A 23,616-nucleotide genomic window follows, 5' to 3' on the forward strand; every position below is an offset into this window, starting at 1 on the left:
TGTATAAGCTTTTCAGCAGATGGCGCCACGGTATACTTTAGTAATAAATTTAATTTTAAGGCATTTCCACTGCGATTTCAGACTCAATCCTGCTACTGTGCATTTTTCACTTAATTTGCTTTCTTTTGACGTTCTAAAAACCAAAATCAGTCCAGCCATTCGCCGTAGAAACGTTGGAAAAGATTTTATATTTAAAAAAAATAGCTTTTCACGATTCTACGGCGATTGGCTTATCCGATTTTGGTTTTCAGTACGTCAAAAGAAAGTTAATTAAATGTGAAATGCACATTAGCTAGATTGAGTCTGAAAATCGCAGAGGAAGTGCCTTTAAAATTAAATTTATTACTAAATTTTACGGTGGCGCCATCTGTTCCCGGCTTATACATAAAACTGGTGTAATTTTATCCGTATGTTTAGGACAATTTTTAGCATTTTGATCGATGTGAGAATCTAAAATTGTTAATTTATACTGACCGTTGCTTTGTGCGAGTTCGCTGAGCGTGATGATGTACCTGGTGTGGGGAAACTCATCGGAGGAGCGCTGGCTCAGGGTGAAGCAGAGGAAGGCGGGCACGCAGAGCACGACCGCTAGCACCAGGCAGCCGACCAGTGCCACGGTCAGCAGCGTGTCCGAGTCGCTAGGACGGCGTCCAGAGCCGCGTCCGGGCGTCAGCTGCGCCAGCGTCAGGCACCGCCACGTCGCCAACAGCAGCGTCAGCAGCACCGACGCCGTGTGTAGCACCTGAATGTTAAAATCCCAAACGTGAGAGTTTTTGTACGCACTTTAAGAAAAAATACATATTTTGCACACACATATCCCCCCGTACACAGACTGGAAGTCCTCTTTAAAGCAGAGGCTCACGGGCCGTCACTGCTCCAGTGTGTGATTTTGAAAAACCAAGTCATCACAGAAAAAGCTGTTTGAGAGGTCAGTTCCTCTTTGAAGAGCACTCTTTCGTGACTTTTCACCGATTTTGCATGGCTGAAGGGTTCTTAGAGCGTTACCCTCTGCCCTTTTTCCCTTTTTTCGCCGGGCACAAAACATGCAGTCGTGCTGCAGAATCCATTAGTGAGCGGCCGAGTGCTCCTCTTTGCATTGGACCGTATCAAGGGTTTCCTCCGTTCGCCTACGAATTTTTCCCACAGAGCTGCAAAATGATCACCCCGGCCAACCATGAATTAAAATTGAAAGCGGGTATAGAGCGTTTTTTCGATGCTCCCGATGTTCATTAAAATTGTGCGAGTTTTGCTTCCAGGTTGAATCATTCATTTTTGTAATTTAAAGCACGATTCGTCATCATCTGTTTCCACAACGTTTCATTTCTCTGATTGTGAGGGAAAAAGTTACACGACCAACTGTGTTAATTAAAAGGGAGGAAAAAATAGACTCCTCTTTGTCTGCAGTCTCGAGTTCCGTTGAAAAAAATTATGATCAATTCTAAATAAAGGATGCCGGAAAAGATGGAGTAAAAATAAATACTATCGATAGCACAAAAGAACGGTGAAATTTAATTCTAACCGCTCTCGAAATTTCAACATGAAACGAAATTACAAACTCCAAAGCATGTTGAAAGGCTTTGAGGGCTTTGAAACCGAAAATTTGTGAAGTGGCAACAATGAATTAAGCCTCTTATTTCGATTTTTCACTCAAAATAGCGCGTCTCGGGGGCTGCGTAATCCCCTTTAAGGGAGAAGGCGGGGCGGCGTGCGATCAAAGGCGCGTGTTGCGTCTGTGTTGATCGATAAACACACGTCAAAATTGTGTAAACAAGCACTAGTGGATGCAATTATTTGTGCATTTGGCCTGGCGGCGGGCGCAACGCCGGTGGATTCAACCTTTATGATTGAGTTTTGTCCTTCGCGGCCGCAACACTAAGCAGACCCGCCCGCTCGCCCGCCCGCCCGCGCCGAGAAATAATAAATTGCGACCCAAGACGCGCGTGTAGTGTACATAATAATATTTGATATTCCGCCAACAGGCCAGAAATAGCCGAATTCTGCCAGAAACCCTCGACGCACATTCATACGGATTAGCAGAGAAAGAAGAGAATTTAGAAGAGGATTGTCCGCGCACTCTCTCTGTGAGTAAGTAATTAATTACTTTTCTGATTGAAAAAAGCTCTTGAGAGCTTTCTAGAGGGGATGTTTGCAATTGTAACTCGATCCTTTGGTTGTGCAGAATAGGAAATAATGCGACATCATCGATTCGACGGCGTGTGCAGCTTAGGGTGAGGGGTATCATTGCCAATATCCCCGGAAAAATAAATTGGATATATATACGCTCGAACACATTCAATATTTCGCATGCAAATTGCCTATATTTATTTCTTATCCTGCTTCTCTCTAAAAAAAGAAACGCGTATTAGTGTATGATTTCAAACTAAAAAAAACAAAAATGAGCTCAATAATATATATCTCTGGTATTCATTTCAAGGGGATGTTTTTAATGTGGATGGATTAGGGCGAAAATTGAAATTTTTTAATTGGTGGTTGATTAATAAAAAATTTGCTCTAAAATTTGCAATAATAAAATGCAGGAAAAATTCAATTTTTAAAATTTCCTCCAAAATTTACAGCGCTTTTGATCACAATTTCTTGACAGATTTTGATTTCTCTCATCAAGATCTGTCCAAAAACGTATGAAACCTTTTGGGGAAACTGTTTGTTGTGAAATAATAAAATCAGAATTAAAGAAAGGAGACGGTACTTTACATTTAAAAAGCAAGCTAACTTTACAGACACTTTTCTAAAAAAAATACAGCTTCAATTAACTGAATCCTATTGAGGCATGAGTTCTTGCATTGGCAACAAACATTTTCCAGGATTTTCCTCTTTAATTAGATTTAAACGCGGTCAATATTAAAACCAATAAAATTTAAATCAAATCCTGACAATACTTTCCAAATGAAAAGTGTAAATAGCAAAAATTTACATTTTCTCTCGGAAGGAAAAGCAATAAACTCTCAAACACAGTGGCTTAGCCGCTCTTTTAATAAAATATATTAGAACCAGTAGGGTCGTGGTGAAATTGAGCGTGCAGAAGTCGCATAATTCAATCAAAGGGACATTAAAAGTCGGCTAATTTGAAAGCAGCCGAGCGGAAATATAATCTTGTATAATTAATCTACGATCGGCAAACGGCATCAATGACGGGCTGGGTTAAGGCCACGCGGCTTTAATTCCGTCTTGGCACTAATTATGCGCCTGTGCGATCTTGAATCGCGTTATAAGTATAAGAGAGGAGGAAAAGCGTGTGTCTCTCTCCAGCCCGAAACGAAGCCCAAGTGGGCGTTGCAAATCGGCAAAGGCCTCTGTGCTTTGCCGAGCGCGAATTCTAGGCTCTCTTCAAAGACAACCTACACGCAGGAGTTTAATAATACGTCTTAAACTCTTGACAAGAGAAGTAATGCACTGTTACGGAGGATAAATTTCTCATCAGTGAAACAGACATTCAATTATCCGGCTTCTTCTTCAGAAGTAAGAAACAATGAAATGGATAAAATTAAAACGCAATCACGGGAGATGATGATTTTGAGAAAAGTTATTAAAGCTGAAATAAATTTCAATTGAAGATAAAAATTGAAAATTCCCTAAATAAGGTTTTGTCGAAAACTAATGGGCTGATGTTTAGCTGTTCATCCAATAAACCAAATTATTATGACGCTATTTTATTCACAATGAAAGTTGGAGCCCTTTTCCCTGTCAATCGATGGCTCTGGTCGGCTTCTTTGAGAGCGCATGGAGGGGGAAGCCAATCAGAGCCATAATATACACCTTTGTTCACTTCCCCGATCTTGCAGTTTAATCGAATAAAATAAACAAAAGTACGATTTGAGGGGAGGGCGGGAGTTAAGAAAAACAAACAAACATATGAGCTGAAAGATGGTTTAAAATGCCAAGTTAAATAAATTTGGTGAACTAATTTTGCTAAATAAAACCCGGAAAATGCATTCTCAAGGCACTATTTTGCCCTAAACGAAAGGGGGAACCCTTTTCTTCTGATTGGCTATCTAAAATTGATTTTTACAAATCGAGAGGGGGATTCCAGAACCTAATTAAATTTAAAAATGCAAAAATGCTTTAAATTTTTTTAAACTCTTGATGCAAAGTAAATTCAATGGACTTATTTCACTGTTTCAATTAAAAAAATCGTGCTTTAAGCCACCATATTTAGCTCAGAACGAAAGGCAGGAAATTCTTTTGCCTTACAACAGATTTTACTTTGATTAGCTTTTGAAAATAATGTCCTAACTCCCCAGAATTAGTGGTTATATCGATAAATACAAAAAATAGGGGAGGGGGGCGTGGACAACCTGAGTATGAGCTGCGTCGTGCGGACCAGGTGGGGGAATTTATAATTCCCCTAATATACACTTAGCTCTTTTCAGGTGTTTGTAGCGATATAATATAGAGGATTTTTATCTTAAAAAAAACATCATTCCCCTAAAAGCAAAAAAACAGACGCTTTCAGTGCATTCCAAAAGTTATTGGAGATTTCCCCCGCCCAATCGTCGGCTCTAATAGGCTCCCCTGCCAACTAAACCATTTTACAGGGAAAATCAAATCAGAGTCGAGCAAACCCTTCCATCTCCAGCTTCTTTGAACCGATCTGGAGGGGAGGGGCGTGTCGTACCTGAGCGAGCTGCATGTGCAGGAGGAGGAAGGCGGCCCAGGCGGGGAGGTAGGAGCGCCAATGGCGGTCAGGGTCGATGTAGACCTCGTAGGCGAAGGGCAGGTAGAGCAGCATGACGAAGACGTCGACCATGGCGAGCCAGCTGAGGATGCGGTTGACGGGCGCCGCGCGCAGCTCGCGCAGCACCACCAGGTTCAGGCAGTTGGCCACCGAGCCGAGGAGACACACGGCCACCGCCAGCGGCCCGTGCACCTGCTTGTAGGCCAGCGCCGACTGCAGCAGCCACCGCGGCATCCCGCACGCGCAATCATCTGTATCTAATAAATATACAGAGTAAAAGATAATTTTATTAAAAATCGATGGAGAGGAAAATAATTATCATCAGGGATTTTTCTGGAGTGTTTCAATTGTTAAGTTACAGCAGGGACCAGATTCGTGCGACGCGCAGTTATGGCGCGAAATTACATTCACGTGAAAAGAACTAAGTTTTATTCAATATTGTGACATAATTTGCATTTACTTGTACTAATTTTATTGTGTCTTTTGAATCGTAAAAACAAACTCTTGACACTTGTGCGGAAATCCAAAGAGAGCTTTTCGTTTCCCACGTTCAGACGCCATCTTGGATCTGCGCAGTGGGAACCAATTTTATCGCATATCTGGCCCCTGTTAAATTATATCTTTCGCTCGTTTCGGAGAATTGGATCTCCGATGTTAAATTATTAATTTTTAACAACGAACGAATAAATTTCTGTGAAACAGCGAGGTGCTTCAATTATTGCAACTCCATCTTTTGGAGGGGGTTCAAGTGTGTTATTAATTTCTGAGGCCTGCTCTTTAAGTAGCACAGATTCTTGGCTCTGATACATCTTTTAATAACAAAAATGTTTTTAAAGAATTGCCGAATATTTTCTTTCAATTTTCATAACCCATTTATTTTTAGGAGGCAATTTTCAGAAACCGTTGTCCAGACAGCATCGATTAGCGATTTCGCAGTTGAAACTGGAGGGCCCGGCCTTTTGAATTTCCTCAAGCGTTTTATTTTTATCTCGAGTCTGCGGGCTATTGTGAATGTTTACGGTAGCTATTAAGATAAACTGCGTAGCAAAATTGCAGAACTGCTGCTTTTCTGCTGGACTTGCCATTAAGCGCGATATTTGCGAAATGACCACGCCTATAATGCACCAAGGTTGCGTACAATTAAATTGGACAAAATCCAAGCCACTGCACATCCCAGTATCCCACGCGAATTGCTTTTTTTATTTAAAGATTAAGGCCGAGTTAGGGAATAGAGCTTTTCAAAATTCCTCGAGTCTTTTTCGGCCTAGCGTTAATGAGGGCGCGGTCGAGTGTGGTGCTAATCTCGGGTTTCTCGCTAATGAGGGTTTGGAAAGGCTCCTCTGCACTTGACAGATCAATTTCGGGCCTTTGACGGCATCTCCCGAGGAACAAAATGCGGCGACGCAAAGCAGCAGAGGGAACAATAAAGTTGTATTAAAAATAAAACGCGAGTCCGAGTCTCGAAATGGGAATTCTGCGGCCGCCAATCGGGATGATGCGTCGTCTTGTCTCGCTCAAGCGTAATTAAATTTTTATCGTCGTCGGCCGGCCGGCAGGCAGCGCAGCAGCACACATGGCACTAAAATCGAGTTTACGCTTCCTCTCTCCACACTTGAGTCTCTCAAGCAGGACCCCAAAAACGTATTTCGCCATTCGCTAACCCTCCTAAATTCCTTCTCAAATAATTGGATTGCCCTTTCTTCAGCGTTAAGTACAATAAGTTATCACTATACCTTAAAAAATATATAAATAAAAGCATGATATTGGATTCAAAATAAAATTTGCATCACGAAAAATTATTTTCCTAGGTTTCACAATTTTCAATTTAATAAATAAAACATTAATTTTTACTCTTTAGCACCGGGGCCGTGGATTCACGTGACGCGCAGATATGGCGTCTGGTAGAATACGGCGGGAAAGTTACAAACGTAAAATGAAATTGGCTTGGAAAATTTATCATGAAAATACCGTCAGCACAATAAACATTTTTGTTATTATTTCTTCGGTACCAGCTGATTAGCCCGGTAATTGACAAATCGACCGCTAGATGGCACATCAAGCTATAATGGAAATGTAACAAAATACGCGGGAATGAAATTATTAGGTCAGCACGCCTCTTTTTCGACGCTTCTGATTGGCCGCTGAACTGTCTCCTGATTGGCATCTATTATTTCGACGCCATATTGACTTCTGACCGGCGGGAACCAAAATAGATCGCAATCCGGCCCCCGGTGCACTTTAGAGTGTTCAGGAAACGTCCTGATCTCGTTCCTGACAACTCTGATGGCTTTCCAAACGGTCAAATTGCATGTGTAATACTCTGGAAGCGCTTGATTTGGCCATTCCAGCGGATTGAACCAATAAAAACATCAGAGAATAAATTGATAGCGACTTTTAATTTGAGTACAAACTACATTAGAAGCTAAATCATGCGTGCCAGATCGCTTTTGAATAATTCAAATTGTGGTTTTACATTGAGAAAAGCGGAATAAAGAAGAGGACGATGTGTGCGGTGCTTATTACAAAAAGGGCGTCTTCTCGGGGCTAAAGTGAAGGACCCGGGTTTAATGGAGACGCTGGCGGAGTGGAGTGTTTTGCAAATGCCGCTTTTGTCTGGTGCAGCTGCGAAGGCCACGCGCGTTTCAGACGCACTCGATAAAGCTCACCCTGCTCTCAACAACCCCCGAACGACGCGAGTGCGTGTGAGTATGGGCCGCCAAGGGGGCTGGAAAAGCAAAAGGCAGCACGACTAATTGCGGATTCAACGACACAAACACAGACGCGCTGCGCCGTTTGACACACGCGAGCACCGTTATCCCTGTGCCGCCCCGACTGAACGCAAACACTTTCGTATTTGCGCGTCTGAGAATTCGCTTTTTTCGGGGCTGGAAAAAACATTAACCCTGACTCGATGAAACGCAAAAGGGGTGAAAGAGAAATGATCATACTGGCAAAAATAGTACTCTGTTGGGATTATCACCAATCTGGGCTCACACACACAGATCAAAATAGCCAGTTAAACAAAGCGAAAATCCATGCTTGCTTTTTGCTCACTAAAAACAAGGAAATATTGGTTATAATGGGGAATTATCGATGAAATATTTACGTCAATTGGACCAGGAAAATGTTCAAAAATCGAGTTGATGCATTTCATATCAATTTTTCCATCGTTATTCACAAATTTCGTCCTGTGAAATCGTCAATTCTGGTAAAACCGATGAAAGGAACGTGCAAAAATAGTCAATTTTCGAATCTCACTCATATTAGTCGATTTTATTTTAAACATTGTCTTAGCACCCATAACAATTGATATGTTTTGTTTAACCATCGATTTTGAGGAGAATAATTAGTAAATAACATTTGGTAGCAAAAATAATTGTAATAGTTCGGTTTTGCACAATCCTTAACACTAGCAAGCACATCCCTCTAATGAATCATAGGTTTATAGTGGAGAAAATAGTTCGATTTCCCCATCCTGTTCTTCGAACAAGGAAATCAGAATTCCTTGTATGTGGTCTCTTGAACATGGGAAAGGCGGGAATATTGCATTAAATAAGGCTTCCAAGGACAATTTGATAGCGCGTCTTGCATGCACGCAAAATTTGTCGTTGTGGTAAGTGCGTAGTTCCATCTAATTACTCGTCTACATGATGCAAATGGCAAACTTTGCACACGCAAAATAATCCTATTAATGTTTGCATCCCATAAAATAACTGGCCACTGCGTCGAGTTTTATTGATTTTGTTCGGAGCGGTTCGGAGGAAAAAGTTTATTCATTCGGTGAAACGTTCAAAATTTCACTTATTTTTGCCGAAAGTACCATTAGTATAATACCACCGAGTGTTTCTTTTAAACTTGATACGAGAAATAATCGATTTCCACAAGTTAAACCGTTGGAAGAAAACCGGACTTTCTTGAAAATTGTGGGTATTTTTACATATAGAAAACATGTCAACTGGATTCTCTGTAAAATGAGAAAGAATGCGTAATTCCCGAGAATTTTGAAATCGGAAAATTTAAAAATAAAGTGTGGCACGAATCACAAACTCAAGAAAAGAGTACCAATAAATCGCGTTTTACCAGAGATTTTCAGATAAAATCCTGATAAAAATCTAGACTTGCTAGTTTTAATTGAAATAATTGATTTCCAAAATGTATCAAAAAGTTAAAAAAGGTGCTGGTAACCAAAATAATCAATAGTTTAGTTTTACGCACGGAATATTCTCTGGCAAGCCCATCCCTTTAATGAAGTTATAGGTTTATAGGAGAAAATAGATCGATTTCACCATCCCGTTCTTCGAACAAGGAAATCAGTTTTCCAAGTGGTACACACGTCTCTTGAACACGGAGAAGGCGGGAATATTGCATTAACTAATGTAAGCGGACTTCCAAGGCCATTTTGATATATAGCGCGTCTTGCATGCAAGCAAAACTTGTCGTTGTGGTCAGCGCGCAATTCCATCTAATTACTCCTCTTTATGATGCAAATGGCGAACTTTGCAGATGCGAAATAATCCTATTAATGTTTGCATCACATAAAATAATAACTGGCCACTGCGTTGAGTTTTATTGATTTTGTTCGGAGCGGTTCGGAGGTAAAAATTTATTCATTCAGTGAATACAGGCTATTAATATGGTTAAATGCAAATCTAAACAAGTTATGAGCTGCAATCTGAATTTTAATTTCGATAAATATAAACTCGAACATTCATTAGTTGCGGTTTGATGACATTTATCAAAGGACGCATTTCCGTTCGTTGCTGAATTGCTGACGCTTGAGTTTATTTTATATTGGTTACATAAAATTGCCTCCAAGTAAACACAGTTCAAAGCAGCCCCTGGACGAGGGCATGAATTGCGCGGGAAATAAAAAAAATTGGGACGTGGAAAGAGGTGCGGCTCCTGGAAAGGCTGAAATCGAAAAATTTAATGTTTATACCGATATATTTGGGTTTAACCTTCGACTAAATCATCGATAGTGATTTTTAAAAAAATGCGCTTTTAAAAATTCGCCATCATCCCCTTAATTGCAACGGAATTAACCCTTTTTATTCCGTTGAAATCATATCAGGCCTCTCAATTTCCAACGTTGATATAAATCCCGCCAATAATCCTAAAATCAGCATTCGGATTTTACTGCGTGCCTGTTAAAATCACGATCGCCTGCTCTTGAATGTTTGCCAGCGGCAAAAGTTTGCCGATCAAAAGCCTTATGATTGTTTCAAAGTCTGCTCTGAACTTTCATCGGCTGGCTCGTAAATCCGTCTGTAAAAGAGATTGGAGATTGGGCGAGATTTGGCTGTTTGCACTCACCTTGGGTGGCGTTCATCCCCGCAGCGGCTGGCTCATAAACGTCATGTCTGCGCTGAAAAATAATGAACGGACTGACGCACTCGCAAAATAAACTCTCAACATAGAGCAGAGCTACAGCAGACACCAAAATTTGATCCTTGACGGTGAAACACGAGCCTAAAATATCAGGGGCGTAATTTTCCTCTCCCGCCGCGCGTGAATAATAACAGAAAAAAATCTGTCTGTTCTTCGAAGGGCAGTAGAGAATATTGAAATCAATTCCAAGTTGAAATTCTGTCCTTTGGGCTGATATGAGAAGTTAAGCGGCTTCATGGGAAAGATAAAACTTTCGCACAGAGTCTGCCCGTCTGTCTGTCTGTCAGAGTTTGATGTTCAATTATTCAGAGAGCTCCGGCGCATGTTTTGATCGGACTGGCGGCGCGCAGAGTGATTTCCCCATGCATTCGCCTTGCTTCGCCCCCCTTAATTGAGTCTTTTCGCAAGCGGCTCATATCGCCTTTTCTGTGTCCTTGCGAAATGCTATTACACGGCCTCGTTTTCCTCTCAATATGCCTGCAATTCGCGAAAAAATACACCAAAGACTAGTGAGATGGAAAACAAAATGACACGCTCCAATTGATAATAACGAAAATTCACTCTATATTTGTTTCAAAATTTTTTGCGATTAAGACCGTTTTTAGACATGAAGAAGTTAACTGAAAATAATTTGTAAAATTTAGAGCAGGTAAAATTTAGAAAAAAATCTGCCATTGAAATTTTAATTCAACTGTCTTAAAATTTAACTTACATATTCAAAATTTAAAATAAAATCAAGTTAAAAATGACAGTCACAGTAAAATTCCTTCAAATAAGGGATTGAAATATTAAACACTCCAAATGTTGTCTTTTGATGACAAAATTACGGCTAAAAATAATTTATATAGCAGCTATTTTGAGAAAAAGATTCTCTTTTGAAAATACATATGTTGCAATATTGTTGTCAAATTAAATTCAATTGTTTCTAACGAAACAACTAATATGTGTAGTTTTAAAATTCTATTCCAAATTAAAAGAGAGGTGGTTTCATATTTCTTGAGAAACCACCTTTAAAACTAAAAGGTATAGCTGTAAAAAGTTAATTTCTTTTCATCCAACATCAACTAGCTCAATGGTATATATTAAAACTAGCTGAGAAACCTGAACTATGCCAATTAAATATTTTAACTTATACCAAGTAGTCATTTTGTGCATATTTTTTTTATTTATTTCCATATCATACAGATGAACATGACTGTGAAATTTAAGTTGAGGGAACGTTACAAACTTATATAATCGTTTTATTTAAATAAGAAAGTCATTCAGGAATTTAATTTATTCTGCTCATTAGTCGTTCTAAGTTCTCATCGTTTAAATAAAATGCTCGTAAAATTAAGCTATTACTTTTTTACGTCGCAATAAAACAGTATCTCTCAATCAATTCATTAAAAATATATGAAATTAATAAATAAATTATACAATAATTGACTGAAGGCTAGAGTTTAAATATTTTCCATAAAACTAGTAGCAAATTTTTTCCAAAAGGGAAAGAGCCCTTAACAAACATACTCAAATTTGGACAGATTTTGCGAGATAGATACGAAACGAGAAACTCAACAAAATCAGGATTTTCATGTGCAGTTTACTTCGTTAGTCCTTTTTATTACATTTGAAGTGGATTAAAAGATGAAGACAAATTGAAATTATCTTAATTTATGGCTTAAAGAGCAGCTGATCAAAATAAATTTGTTCTGCGGTACAATATATGCTATAAATCTAAATAGGATTTTGCTACGGTAAAAAAAATCAAATTTAACCCATTCTGCTCAAAATACTTATTTATAGCCATTTTTTTTGTCTTGGCAGATTTCAATTCTTCTCATCGAGATCAATCTAATGGTTCATGAATTCTTTCTTAAGCAAAAAAAAACTAGATTTCAAGGAGAGAGACATTTATTTGATGAGCATATTAAGTTTGCAGCTATAATTTAAAAAAAAAATTAATTTCCTAAAAGGCCTATTTTGTCTTAAATTGAATCCTTTCATGGTTTATTCATTAAAAACAAGGATTTTCTGGAGTTTAATAATAATCCTCTTTAAATTGCTAATTCCAGGAACAATAATAGCCCGCGTACATTCTACTTAGCACTTTAAACTCTTTTCTTAAGCCGATAAAGAGGGGTATATATTTTTCTTTGCAACAAAACCATATAGTTTTCCCTGATGAAATACTATGCAAATTAAACCCTTCTCATCGAGGCTGGCTCGTTTAGTAAATTTCGTGTTAACAATTTCGACCCTTTAGATTAAGTTGCAATATCACGCGGCGTTGGGTCTTCGCGGCCCAGGGTCTTTTGTTCCCAGCAGCAGGATCAAACGCAAAGTCTCTCTGCGTGTGTTGACGCGCGCACGGCTATTACACCCTTTGGCTTCCCAGGCCACGCACAAAGACGCGCCGCCGGCTTTTAGCCAATTCACCCGCCTCTCCTACAAGAAGTTTTTCAATTAATCTCGTCCTCTTTGCAAAAGGAGCAGCAACATCGTTTGGACCCGTGGCAGCAGACAATTTGTGTGCTGCCCTCGTGATTTATTAACAGCAGGTTTCTTTGCTTTTGATTGCCGTACAAACTGACGGCAAAATAACAAAATAAGCTCCTCAAAATGTAAACGTTTTTTAGGGGGAAAGTTGATGTATTGATTAGATTACATAAAAAGTCTTTCTATTTTTCCCCCATAAGGAGGAAATTGCCATCAATTCTCGTTCGAGGGGAAAAGTTTCATTTTCCGACCGAGGTGCCAATGCCAACAGAGATTACTAATTGACTCGGCGCAGTGCTAACTTTGCTGAACGAATTTCCTCCTCTGCAAAACTTTGTTGTGCTGATATTATCTAGAGGCTGGAATATTTCCTGCACTTTCTTTAGTTCTACTTAGGTTAGTAAGTAAACTGCTATTGCAGTATAGATTTCAGCAGCTTAAATTTAGAATAACAATTTAAAACAATTTATTTTAAGATACACTTTTTACAAATATTTACTTTTATTTTTTCTCAAATACTTGAAAAAATCGAAGGCATAATCTAACGTTTTATCACTCTTAGCAATTTCTTTTCTTGTTAAAATTATTTAAAACATGGAGTAAGAGCAAATCATCATACAAATTTGGCAATTGATGCAATTGAGAGCAGTGAGCCTTCGTAACTTCATGTGCTTATACCCCGTTAGCAGGAAAATTAAATAATTATTTAGGGTGAATAAAAATCCGTATATTTATATTTGTATGTAAATGGATATGGATTGCTACTGAGATCTGTCCTTATTATTTGACAAATTTAATGCACATTGCAGATTTAAAATTGCAATACTTATTTATGTGTGTTCCTTATTTCCTTGCCATGAAATAAAAAATTGCCAAGCGGTAACAGTAATTTTCATCATTCTTTTGATTTTTTAAATAAGAAATAGAGATGTGATCATATGTATATATTTCGCTAACTATAGTAGACTCCTACTAAACTGTTTTTTTGGTGCGGAATATACTTTTTTGACACACAATTTTAACCTTATTTGCCAATTTCCAGAAAATTCCAAAGTTTTTGTGCATCTTTTCACAATCCAAATTTATGCCGTCCTTGTCATGATTTTTACTCGATCTTCAATTATTTAAGAGTAAAAAACAGCTTTTTCTGAGTTCACGAAATTTTGAAGGGCTTAGAAATGTTTATTTCTGAACACATTTTGGCAGCTTTTCTTGTGATCTGTCAAGGACTGTGTGACTTTGCATGAGAAATTCGGCTTTTAGCCAATTGAATTCCAGCTCAAAACGGCTTTTTTAATATTACAAAAATCTTCTCGAACAAAAGTCTCTTTAGAAAGTGAAAATATTTGTCCACGCGCATGGCATCGCAAAACAGTTAGAAATGAAAAAAACATTCATCTTGTGTTCTTTTCATCCGTAAAATTAAAAATTAAATGGTCTGAAACCCGAAAAAAGAGGCAAAATTATTATATTAAAAAACCATCACTTTTTATACGTCTCCCAGGAAGTTTCCATCTTAAAAATAAAGACCGCACTGCACGCAATTTTTTAAATCTGCGGTAGAGAGTGCGGAAGAAAAGGTAGAGAAAAAAACACAGCACGCGCAAGATTTCATTCTGGGAATAAGAATCTCATTTTCCCGCAGCCTTGCTTCCTCGCAACTCACAACGAAATTTATTAATCCCGCGTGCGGAGAGGCTGCGTCTCCGCGCAATAGCATGAAATCAAAATTCAATTTTCCGAGCATTCGCGTTGTTTTGCCAGCATGCATTTTAATTCGATTTGGCAAAGAGCGCGTCGAATTGATTTGACTGCTGCGGCTTTTGTGCACTGCATTTCGATTAACTTTGTGTCACCTCTCTAATCCACGCCGATTTATATAAAGAGCGCACTTCACTCCGCGTCCTTTGTCTGCGCCTCCGCATTTGCATAATCGATTGTTGACGCGATAATCAAACTAATGGAACACTGCTGCCGCCGCCGCTTGGGAATCAACAAATTATTAACTAGCGGCACGAGCTGTCAATTATGTGTAGTTTATAGATTGGATTGAAATAGGTTTTTTGGGACAAAATTTTCACTTATGAAAAAGGATCGAAGCTAAATTTACTTGTGATTGAAAGTTCTGAAGAATGGCATGGAATTAAAGTGATTTGGTGTTGCAAAATCCTGAAAATGCTTGTTGCCAATACGTGAACTCATCCCTTGGGATTCTGTTGAAGCCAAAATTGACCTAGGAAGCATTGTAAATTTTTGCTGGAAAATTAGCATGATTTTCAAATGGTGAGGACTGTCTCCTTATTTTAAATCTTCTTTTATTTCACAACCAAAAAGTTTCCCTAAAAATTTTCTTATCAGATTTGAACGAGAGGAATCGAAATCTGTCAAGGAAATGTGGTGGAAATTTTGGAGGAAATTTGAAAAATTTGAATTTTTATTGTAGCAATGTCCTTTTTTGATTATTGCAAATTGTAGAACAAATTTTATATCGATTAAAGTGGAATGATACAGGGCAACAATTGAAAATTATTTAAATTGTTGGATGCCATAAACAATTGATCGACGATTTACAGTTTGTTCATCAATTTGCAATAATAAAAAAGGACCTTCCTACAGTCAAAATTCAAATTTTGCAAATTTTCTCCAAAATGTAGAGTGCTTGAACATATTTTCTTGGTATATTTCGATTCCTCTCGTCGAGATCTGTTCAACGGTGTATGCCACTAATTGGGGAAACTCTTGGTTTTGAAATTCAATCGGATTTCAAGTTAAGGAGACAGCCATTACCATTTGAAAAGCATACGTCAACTTTCCAGACAATTTTCTCGAAAAATTACAGTGCTTCCTAGGTCAATTTAGGTTTTAACTTAATCCTAAGGGACGAGTTTATGCATTAGCAACACGCATTTTCCAGGCTTTTGCAGTATCATTCCTCTTTAACTGCTTATTGCGCACCCAAAAATTCAAATAATTTTCAATGGCTGCCCGGCATCGATTCCCTTTACAGCGCACATTATAATCAATGACCAAAAATTATGCTCAAAAACGAAGTCGATTTTGGGTTGGCCAATCAGCGTGCACTATTAGATAAACATTGTTTAAAATACATTGTAATTTCCTTCCTCTATTCTCAATTTCAACAAATTAGCAGGAATACATCGTCCTGGTCCCGGTAAATTTATGCAACGTTCAATAAAACCCAAAGTTTTCATTGTCGAATTGATTGTTGAACTTTTCTTGCAACAAGGAAATTCGCGTTTAGTTGTTGAAAGTTGTAAAATTTTACTGAGACCAGGATGACATGCATAATCCTAATAATTCTTTATTTTTGGGATTTTTGGTTACAACACAGCCCAGATCACTGTCATTTGCTGCGCGGCCGAACGTGTAATGCTTTATGCGTGTCTATATAGAAGAAGAAAATATCGCGAAAAACAACAACGGAACGATTGGTCACGTCGTAAATGAACTTACAATGTGTAAAACCCTCTTAAAAATTTTGGTTTTTGAAAAATAAAAAAATCTGAGCATCAATTTCAATAATTCTGCGAGTGTTTCTTCAATATTGACATTCGATACCCTTCAAAATAAATAAAATCAATTTATTGTGGCCAAATTTTCATCAAAAACACGTTGCCCTCACCTAAATCCAGGCTTCGCATAAAAATATAAAATCCCTCTACAGTTTGCATAATCGATTAATTCCGCTTATTTTGTACTGAATCGCTTTTCCAATCATTCACAATCAGTGCGTGCCCTCATTTCAATCCAGGCAATACACGCAGATCGGACGCAACAAGTTGTGTTCGCTCGCTCTCTGCTCTCTGGGTGTATTTATTTCAAGAGTTCGTTCCGTCTCTTCTCTTCTCTGCAGCGGTACAATCGCGAGTCGCGTCACGTCACAGGATTCACTGCAGCATCAGTTTGCTTTTATTCCGCGAATTCTCCTCTGTTTGATATGCAACTCGCATAATGCCGACTATAATTAGCAGAAGTGTCGATAATATCGGATTCCATTTGCGAGAGATAATTATTGGCTCCGTTTGTGATGCCTTTCAAATGTCTTTTGCACGAAATTAACCCGAGTGTTGCACTTGTCGAAGCAGTTACTGGAGATGAAAACGGAAACTCCTGCTCTGAGAATGAAACGTAAGCTTTTGATGCGACGGCAAAAACGCAGAGATTGTGTTGTGTGGCAGATTATTAGCTCGAGAGCAGATCTTGGAAAATTGAAATATCAAAGCAATATCTCGCAATTTCAATCCAGCATCAGATTTGATCAACCTCCGACCTAGTTCTACAGGCTGCAATACGTTTTTCTATCAATATTTATAAAAAAATTATTGCCTCTTCATTTTTATTGTGAAAGGGTTAAATGTCTTGCCGAGTCGCTTCTTGTTGATTTGCTCCAGGATGCGTGGAATCATTTCTAGCGGTTTGTTAAAAGATCCTTACGTGAATAAGGCAGACAAATATACGAAGAGGTTCTTTTCTGGACTGGACTTTCTCAATCAGAGAAACCGGTAAAGTGATAATAAACACGTATTTTTCGAGTCCCATAAAGATATTTGTAAATAGTTTGCCTTAATCAGCTTCAATAGGGCACTTATATATAAAAGAAGAAATGTTGAGACTTTATAATCGTGAAATTTCAACTAGATCAACTAATTGAAAAGTGGAAACGTAAATTAATAATAGTTTTGGTAAGGAATTTGCGTAACAAAAATCTTTAAAAAACTAAACAATCAATAATTTCCTAAAAGGGAGTGTTTAAATTTTTAAACGAAAATAATTGATCCATTAATTATAATTAAGAGAAATATTTATTCAACAAAGCATAAACTTAAGGAAATAATATTAACTTGTCTATTTTGTGAATTTGAAAATGGATTGAAATTGTCCACAGAGATGAAAACTTGCAGCGCTTGACCACATTTTCGTGGCAGACTTCGATTCCTCTTGTCGAGATCTATGCCACGTTTTGAGGAAACTCTCTGGTGTGAAATAAAATGCGATTTCACTATTTGATAAACGCAAAAATTTACCAGCTCAATTTAATCATTCGAGATTATATAGTTCAGCAAGGATTTACCCAAGGTTTGTTAGTGCCTTTATTTTATTGTTTCAAGAGATGTCTTTGTCAAAACTCTTGTAATCATACAATAGTAGTCAATTTGTATTGGCTTTGTAGTTTTTTTTTTTGAAATTCGTAAATGATGCAGCTGGTTTAAATAGATACAATCCATTTTTATCTGACAGCTTTTTGTATATTGAAAATGAAACGACAGCAATTTTTTATATTTGATGAATTTGCCAACTTTTTGCATTAAACGGCATCAATTAAAACGATTAAATGCGAAATAATTAAATAAGGACACCTAGTATCAAATTGTAAACTATCCATCGATACTCTTAAAAATATCTAGACTTTGGCCATATTGTTCTCAAGGCCAACTTTTATTCTTATTCCTTTTTCTTAAATTGACCGAAAATGCGCAGTTTGCAGGCTTAAAATCAGTCTTTTTCAGTTGGCAATTCACACTATGCTTCTCGGAAAAACCACAATCATCTCAAGAAGCATAAAAAATCATTTTTCTGACCAAATTTTAAAATTTAAGGAATGATTTATTGCTTTCTGAGCAACGCAGTTTCAATCCTTTTTGAGAACATTAAATTGTTTAAATTTGCCCCTTTTATTCGTGAAAGTGAAATTTCAATCCAAAAACGTTTTGAAACACACAAAAAAAATTGTTTTAAAAAACTTTAAGTAGAGTTATACAAGCCAACAATTTAAAAATATTTTGCATGGTTGGCTTAGGCAAAAGGTAAAATTTTGTTTGTGGAATTTAGCAACAGTTTATCACTCAATGTGCAAAAATGAAATCATCACCAAGTAACAGTTTCATTTCAGAATTTGCTGAATATTTCGCAAAATTTAACAGCTTATCACTTGGTTTTGATTCCCCTCATCACGATCTATGCATCGCTTTGCAAATTATGAGGAAAACGTTCCTTCTGGTGAATTAAATCGTGAATTTCTATTGGGAAACAATGCTCGGTGCTTGATTTGAATTCAAAAAACTTATTTGGAGTCGATTTTTTCAGAAAGCAAATCTTAGCTCCTTTCCAATTTTCCAGAAGTATTTTAAGTAACGTTAAAAATAATTTTACTTCAATTTTGATTACATTAAAGAATTTAATTTTCAATTGTAAAGATTTACGCAATAATTTGAATATGTAAAATATTCACGAGTTTTAATTATAATACTACCTGATTGCCCTCGTCAAAATGATCAAAATCGAATAATTACTAAACAGTTTTTATTTATAATTAGTTTTTCAGCTGCGCGGATCAAATTTCAGTGTCTAATGCGAACGGAAAGGGAAAGACGCTCGTACTTACTTTTCTTGCGTTGCGATCGAGTTCAGGTGCAGCGTCGAGTGTTGAGAAGCGAGTGGCGGGCCGTCGTCGTCGCTGGCGGCGCCGCCACCGTCAGCCAGCCGGGCGCACGCGTATCTTATCGGCGCCAATCAGCCGAATCCGCGCGCCGCCGACGCATTCGCCGCCCGCAAGCCACAATTAGGCACGCGGACAATTTTTTTTCTTCCTCTGCAACTCGATCTCTGCTCCTCCTTTTTCTCCTGTTTTCGCTTTCGCGAGGCGAGATTGCTCTCGTCGGTAAACACACACACACACACAGGGACAGCTTTGTTCCTTTTCTGCCTTTTTTATTTCCCCAAATGGATCAGGATAAAGAAAAACGCCCTTTCACCCGCCTGCACGGGAAATAAAATCGGCTTTTTACTGCACCCCTTTCACTCCTTTGTCCTATTTATTTTTTTCGATCTCCGGCGCCTTGATTAAAACAATGAATCGGTGATTGCCTTCCGGGAACGTATTTTACGAATCAAAAAGCAGCTGTAGTAAAAATATATAAACACAAAAAACCGTTTTCCATAAACTGAATTAAAAGAATAACGTGAAAAGGCGTAGACAAAATATTTTGTCAGTTTTTGTTTTTCATTTAGGATCAAATTTCAGGATAGAAATGGTTGTTTTACTCTCAAATATCACAACATGGAAATAACCTATGGATTGTCCGTTTCGACAGCATGCGAGAATTATGGCAAATGAAAGTAAAGAAATTCTTCTAATTAATTCTATCAACAATGACATTTTTTACTAAAACCGCAGAGGAGTTCTCTTCTATATCCTTATCTGGACTTTTCTTTTTGTTTTTAAAAGAGGATTGATACAGGGTAACAATTATTGTAATCAATTTGATTTGATTCCTACCATTAAAATTTACATTAAAGTTATGAATAAATTATAAAATAAAATTAGCTATTGCATTCAGTTCAATATTTCCCAAGAAAATAACATTTTATCTTTGATTGAAAAACAAATTTGACTAAAATGATGTGGTGAAATGTCTAAATCAGCTAAGCAATCGTCTATTTTTCACAAAAAATCAGCCCAAAACTCTATCAACCTTTTTTAAAAAACAATCACAGTCTAATTAAAAATCAGGCATAAAAATTTTAATGTTTACTTTTGTGTTTTTTTTTTATTTAAAAATAACATTCAATTTGTAATAACGCGATGATTAATTTTAATTACAAATAACTTACGTTAACATGTAATAATCCGACACAAGTTGTATAAATTCTTTTTCACCCCTCCCCAAATAAAACGATCAAAAAATACTTAACATGTTCTAAGTAAAGTGGTAAATTTCTTACACAACCTGCTGTATTTTACTCACAGTTTCCCCAATGAAATTCATAAAATTTGCTTATTAGTATATGCTCTTCGAAGTAAATTTTAATTTAAAGAGTGATCTTCTTGTGCTGAATTGACACTTATTTTAAAAGTAAAAGTAGAGCCGCAGCTAGAAAATCAGAGCTCTTAAAGCATGAATATATATTTTTTTTTATTTTTACTCACAGTTGCCCCTTTCAATTACGTGCCCTTAAAAAATATCCGTTCAAAGTAGATCTTCATGAGCTTAACTGATATAAATTGAGCAATAGAACCACAGCTTGAAAATCAGGGTACTTAAGTTGGAATGATTTTTTTGTGACAAATATAAATAAATATAAATATATAATAAATTTTACACGTTTTAGACACTCGAAAGAATAGTTGAAACGCCTGAAAATTGCATTAACTATAATTTCTTTTAATTTAATAGTGATTATTTTTCATTGTTTATGATGTTGTTTCTGCTACTGAATAAGTTAAAATTGTACAACTTCAACTTCTACCTGTACAAATATAAACAGTCCTTTATTTGAAGAAAAGTCTCATTAACAAACAAGCGAGAAAGAAGAAGAAGAAGGCAAACTGCAGGTTTATTGTGATTTGCCGGCATGGCCGTTATTTCTGCAAAAAATTATGATTAAGCACGCCTTGTTTTATGGTTACGTCTGGATTTATTTGCAGAGCGTCATTTTAAAGTGGAAGAAAGTGCTGTTGAAAGAGTGCAGGCATCTGGGTCAGCAGCATTTCTGCAGATGGAAAATTGTCTTTTTCATAATGCGCGCCACATGAACATTCACATTTCGCCGAGTTGGCGAGATAATACGGAAAGGCAGCCAGTTTTATCGACAGCTTTTTGCTAATTTTTGCAAAGCTGATTAGCCCGCCGGCCAAGCGAAAGAGAGGAGGCTTTTAATGCTCCTCTGCTGACATTAAAACTTGCCAGATTGCTTTCAGGAGTGGCACATAAACATGACAACTTGTTCTTGCAAGGGAAAGCACCCTCTCGGAACCAAATTATTCCGACACTAAAATTGCAACCTTCTTCCCTCCTCGTCCCCCGGGCATTGACGTCATTAATTCTCGCAATTAGTCCCACTCTCACACACTTGTTGGCGGCAAACAACCAGGCAAAAAAGGTGAAACACGCTTACTTGATGGTTATGTAGTCTCCATTTAAAAAATTCAGATCAAAGTTATAACGTTGTATTGATTAATTGGCATTTGAATAAATCACTCGTCTCTTTGCATAATTAAGTGTTGATTTCGTCAAAGTAAAATAAAAAGAAAAAATAGATTTGCTCTCCAGTGGTTAGGTTTTACCTATTTTAAAATATTTATACATGCAAACCAACATTTATGGCAAATTGTGAGAGTAAACATCCAATTAAAGCTAAAATTTCAATTAGTATAAATATTAATATTTTTTAAGTTTTTTGTTGACATTTTCAATTTTTTAGCTGTAAAGAGAAATGATCACAAACAGAGTTTTTGTTAGTCAATGAATATCCCATTAGTTTTACTTTCGTTTGTTCCAGCCGAAATATTCGTCTACATATAGGCATCTTGGTTAAGACACATTTTTATCAAAAAATATGCAATCTTTAAATTCTACTCTAGAGCATTCGTGTGCCTAATTGGTTTCATCGTTCAAATAATTTTAAAGTGAAGCATTTTAGAATAATTTAGCATTAATTAAGAAAAACTGCTGATTAGGTGCAAAAACATTTAGAGAAATACGAAATAGAAATGTAATCAACAATAAAAATTAAATATTGGGATGAAATTTCGCGCATTCAATTTATGTAAGAAATTTGGGCAACACAATTCATAATAACTTTTTTATTCCTATATAATAACAAAAAATATTGTGTAATTTTGGAAAATTAAGAAAAAACCAAATCAGATTTTTCTCCAGTACTCTGATCTAGAAAACCTTATCCTAGCAATAAGTGCAAATATTTCCAAATTTAATTATTTCTAAATATATATTTTTTTTAATATTGACGGAAAACCTGCTTTTCATGCTTTTTAGCTGAAATGTGCACTTATTTTGGTGGTGGATGAGGGGTTGTGAACCCCCTTAACCCTTCAGTGTTTCAGGTGAGGAGACCATGAGTATAAAGGTGTAAAATTTTTGCAGTTCTGGCTATTAGAACTCGAGCTTTGGCAGTGGCAAAGTAAGCAAAAACCTTAAAAAAATATTCGTATTTCCGAATAAAAAAATTGGTTTTTGCGAATTTTGTGATCGCAAAATCTCGGGTTCTAAGAGCCAGAATTGCAAAAATTCCACACCATTAGATTCGTGGTCACCTTTCCTGACAGACTGATGGGTTTAAGGGGTGCCAACCCCCTCTCCCTCCACCAGAAAAAATGCACAATTCAGCTGAAAGACACTCGAAAAAGAGTAAACAATATTTTGCGGCTCCTCGTCAGAGTCAGAATTAATGGAGAAATTAAACAGGAAAATCAAAATTTTTCAACTTAACCGTCTGAAAATAAGAAAATTCAAGTACAAAAATGCAAGGAAATAATGAAACTATTTCTGCCTTGCAAATTATTAATTATGTTCTTTCGAAAGCTTAAAATATTGCTAATTTATTTTTACAAAAATTCGGCTACAACAATCACAAATATAATATTTTACAAGATCTTCAATATTTAAAGTGGAATGATACTGGGCAACAATTGAAAATTATTTAAATTGTTGGATGCCTTAAACAATTGACCGATAAAAAATTTGTTCAACAATTTGCAATAATAAAAAAATGACCTTCCTACAATTAAAATTCAAATTTTGCCAATTTTCTCCAAAATGTACAGTGCTTGAACATATTTTCTTGGCATATTCCGATTCCTCTCGTCGAGATCTATCTAACGGTGCATGCCACTTATTGGGAAAACTCTTGGTTTTGAAATTAAATCGGATTTCAAGTAAGGAGACAGCCATTACCATTTGAAAAGCACGCTAACTTTCCAGCCAATTTTCTCAAAAAAATACAGCGCTCCTTAGGTCAATTTAGGCTTTAACTGAATCCTAAGCGATGAGTTTATGCATTGGCAACAAGCATTTTCCAGGCTTTTCCAGTATCATTCCTCTTTAAATATTGTGAATTTATCATACATACAAAAAAGCGGACGAAAACAACGATTTCAACAGATAACTAATTGGATAATATAAAAATAAATCAGCCTTAAAAATCAACATAAAAACGTCCACAGTTTTTGAAAGACTTTTACAGCCTCTCTCTGTAATGGTTTTCCCGCGGCAATACATATGGAGGGATTTAATACA

General features: G+C 36.9%; 1 protein-coding gene across 2 annotated transcripts in view; it reads right to left on the minus strand.

Moving 5' to 3' along the window:
• Positions 1-19,116, minus strand: part of LOC135939506 (G-protein coupled receptor dmsr-1-like) — a 26,601-nt gene extending 7,485 nt beyond the window's left edge. Inside the window, exons 1-4 of one of the 2 annotated variants that reach the window (XM_065483925.1) lie at positions 18,963-19,116; positions 10,007-10,053; positions 4,634-4,950; positions 475-742 (exon numbers count right to left, since the gene is read on the minus strand). In XM_065483925.1, coding sequence (XP_065339997.1) covers positions 475-742; positions 4,634-4,950; positions 10,007-10,022 — 601 coding nt within the window. In that variant the 5' untranslated portion in view covers positions 10,023-10,053; positions 18,963-19,116. Of the gene's footprint in view, positions 1-474; positions 743-4,633; positions 4,951-10,006; positions 10,059-18,962 lie in introns of both variants that reach the window. The other variant, XM_065483924.1, reaches the window with a different exon arrangement.
• Positions 19,117-23,616: the final 4,500 nt, after the last annotated feature.

The sequence above is a fragment of the Cloeon dipterum genome, chromosome 3, assembly GCF_949628265.1.
Source record: "Cloeon dipterum chromosome 3, ieCloDipt1.1, whole genome shotgun sequence".
Classification (NCBI taxonomy): domain Eukaryota; kingdom Metazoa; phylum Arthropoda; class Insecta; order Ephemeroptera; family Baetidae; genus Cloeon; species Cloeon dipterum.